At 36.2% G+C, this 1579-nt stretch overlaps 1 protein-coding gene across 1 annotated transcript in view; it reads left to right on the plus strand.

The window, feature by feature from the left end:
* NBEAL1 (neurobeachin-like 1) overlaps positions 1 to 1579 on the plus strand; it is a 201231-nt gene that overhangs the window by 101978 nt on the left and 97674 nt on the right. The window contains exon 18 of the mRNA XM_006889152.1: positions 1275 to 1443. Within this exon, the coding sequence (XP_006889214.1) occupies positions 1275 to 1443 (169 nt within the window). The remainder of the gene's footprint in view (positions 1 to 1274; positions 1444 to 1579) is intronic.

The following is a 1579-nucleotide window of genomic DNA, read 5'->3' on the forward strand; positions in this document are numbered from 1 at the left end:
TATCATAAACTAAAATAAATACTATTGGGTAATAGAAAGCCAGTTTGCTCAGTAAACTTTCCCTCAAATGATGCTGGGGGAAAAATACCCTTTAAAGAAATTATTATTTAGAGCTACTTATTAAAAGTGTTTACTAACAACAGGAAAAATTGAGAAACAATTTAAATATTTGAGGAAAAACCCCAGAGATATGTTTTTGTAATTCATAAGGAATTGTGTTGCTAACCCTGAGGCCATATCTCTCTAGCAATTTCAGTTGGCCAGCAAATCCTAAGGTGAAAGATGGGCAATCTCTTACATTCCCAAAACCAGTGGAGGAGTCTGACTTGACAATAACAATAAATGACTGCTGTTGATGTGTAACATTGGAACTAATAGCTGACCCTCCAGCAGGTTTTCTGAGGCAGTTAATCACACAAGAGGAGATTGTCTGACCTGCTCTGTAAGAGCATCTGGTCTATTCAAACCATGTATCTTTGGGATTGCAGCTCAGCTTCTTACCAATAGGCCATCAGAGCTCCTTAATAAAAGACTGTTATTGTTGTCATTATTATATGCTGTTAAGTTGCCTGCAACCCATAGTTACCCTATGTATAGCAGCTCTGAAACTTGACCTATCCTGAGTCAGTCTCACTAACTCCGACACACTGTTGTTAAGTAAAGGACTGTTGTTGTTAAGTGCCATCAAGTTGTAGATAACTTATAGCGACCCTATGAATGAAAGATTTGAGCTCTATTCATAGATTTTTCGTAGGCAAGCCATTTCGGAAGTGGATGCCACCCCTGCTTCCAAGCTTCTTTTAATTGGGAAGCTCCACGAAACATTGTCACAGTGTTTAGCATCACAGCAACCACGAGTTAACCTCTGTACAGCAATGCACAAACCAGTGCTATACCACTTAGAAGAATATTTGACAAAAAAACAATTTAAACCAGGCCTGAGTGCTGCAGATTAGAATCACCCACTTTGGGCTTGGTAGCATAACTTTCTGTTCATTAGGCCAATGTAGCTCTGTCTTTGTTGTTACTTTGTTAAATTATCCTATGGTTACTAACATGCATTTCTGTTTTACAGTCAGTGAATCCCAGAAAGGCTTACTTAAGCAAGATCACACATAGTAAGGGAGAAAACCAAATTATTCCAGACACCATCTTCTATTGCCTTTGCTCTATATTATAGTGTACTGCTATACATTGAATAAAGGTTTAGGAAGTGTAACCTCATACTTGCATTGTAAATATGAAGATTTAAAAATTTGGCATTTTCTTTTCAGGATGTTATAAATTGCATAGGTGGATTAAATGTACTTTTTCCTTTATTGGAACAAATCAGCCACTGCAATGAAGGACAGATTCCTGATGGAATGAATGAAAGTACAGTTTCTGAATTGGTAACACCGGTAGAAGGAGACTGGGTGGTATTGACTTCAACAAAGACATCAGGTACTAAGATGGAATTAATAAAAAAAATAGTCATTGAGTATTAATCATATACCCTTAGAATGCTGAATTGTATGTTTCTGTAACAACTAATTTTTAATTTTACTAGTAAAATTCAGAAGATTTGTATTATTTAAAA

The sequence above is a fragment of the Elephantulus edwardii genome, unplaced genomic scaffold, assembly GCF_000299155.1.
Source record: "Elephantulus edwardii isolate Elephantulus edwardi_28Jun2011 unplaced genomic scaffold, EleEdw1.0 scaffold00075, whole genome shotgun sequence".
Lineage (NCBI taxonomy): Eukaryota > Metazoa > Chordata > Mammalia > Macroscelidea > Macroscelididae > Elephantulus > Elephantulus edwardii.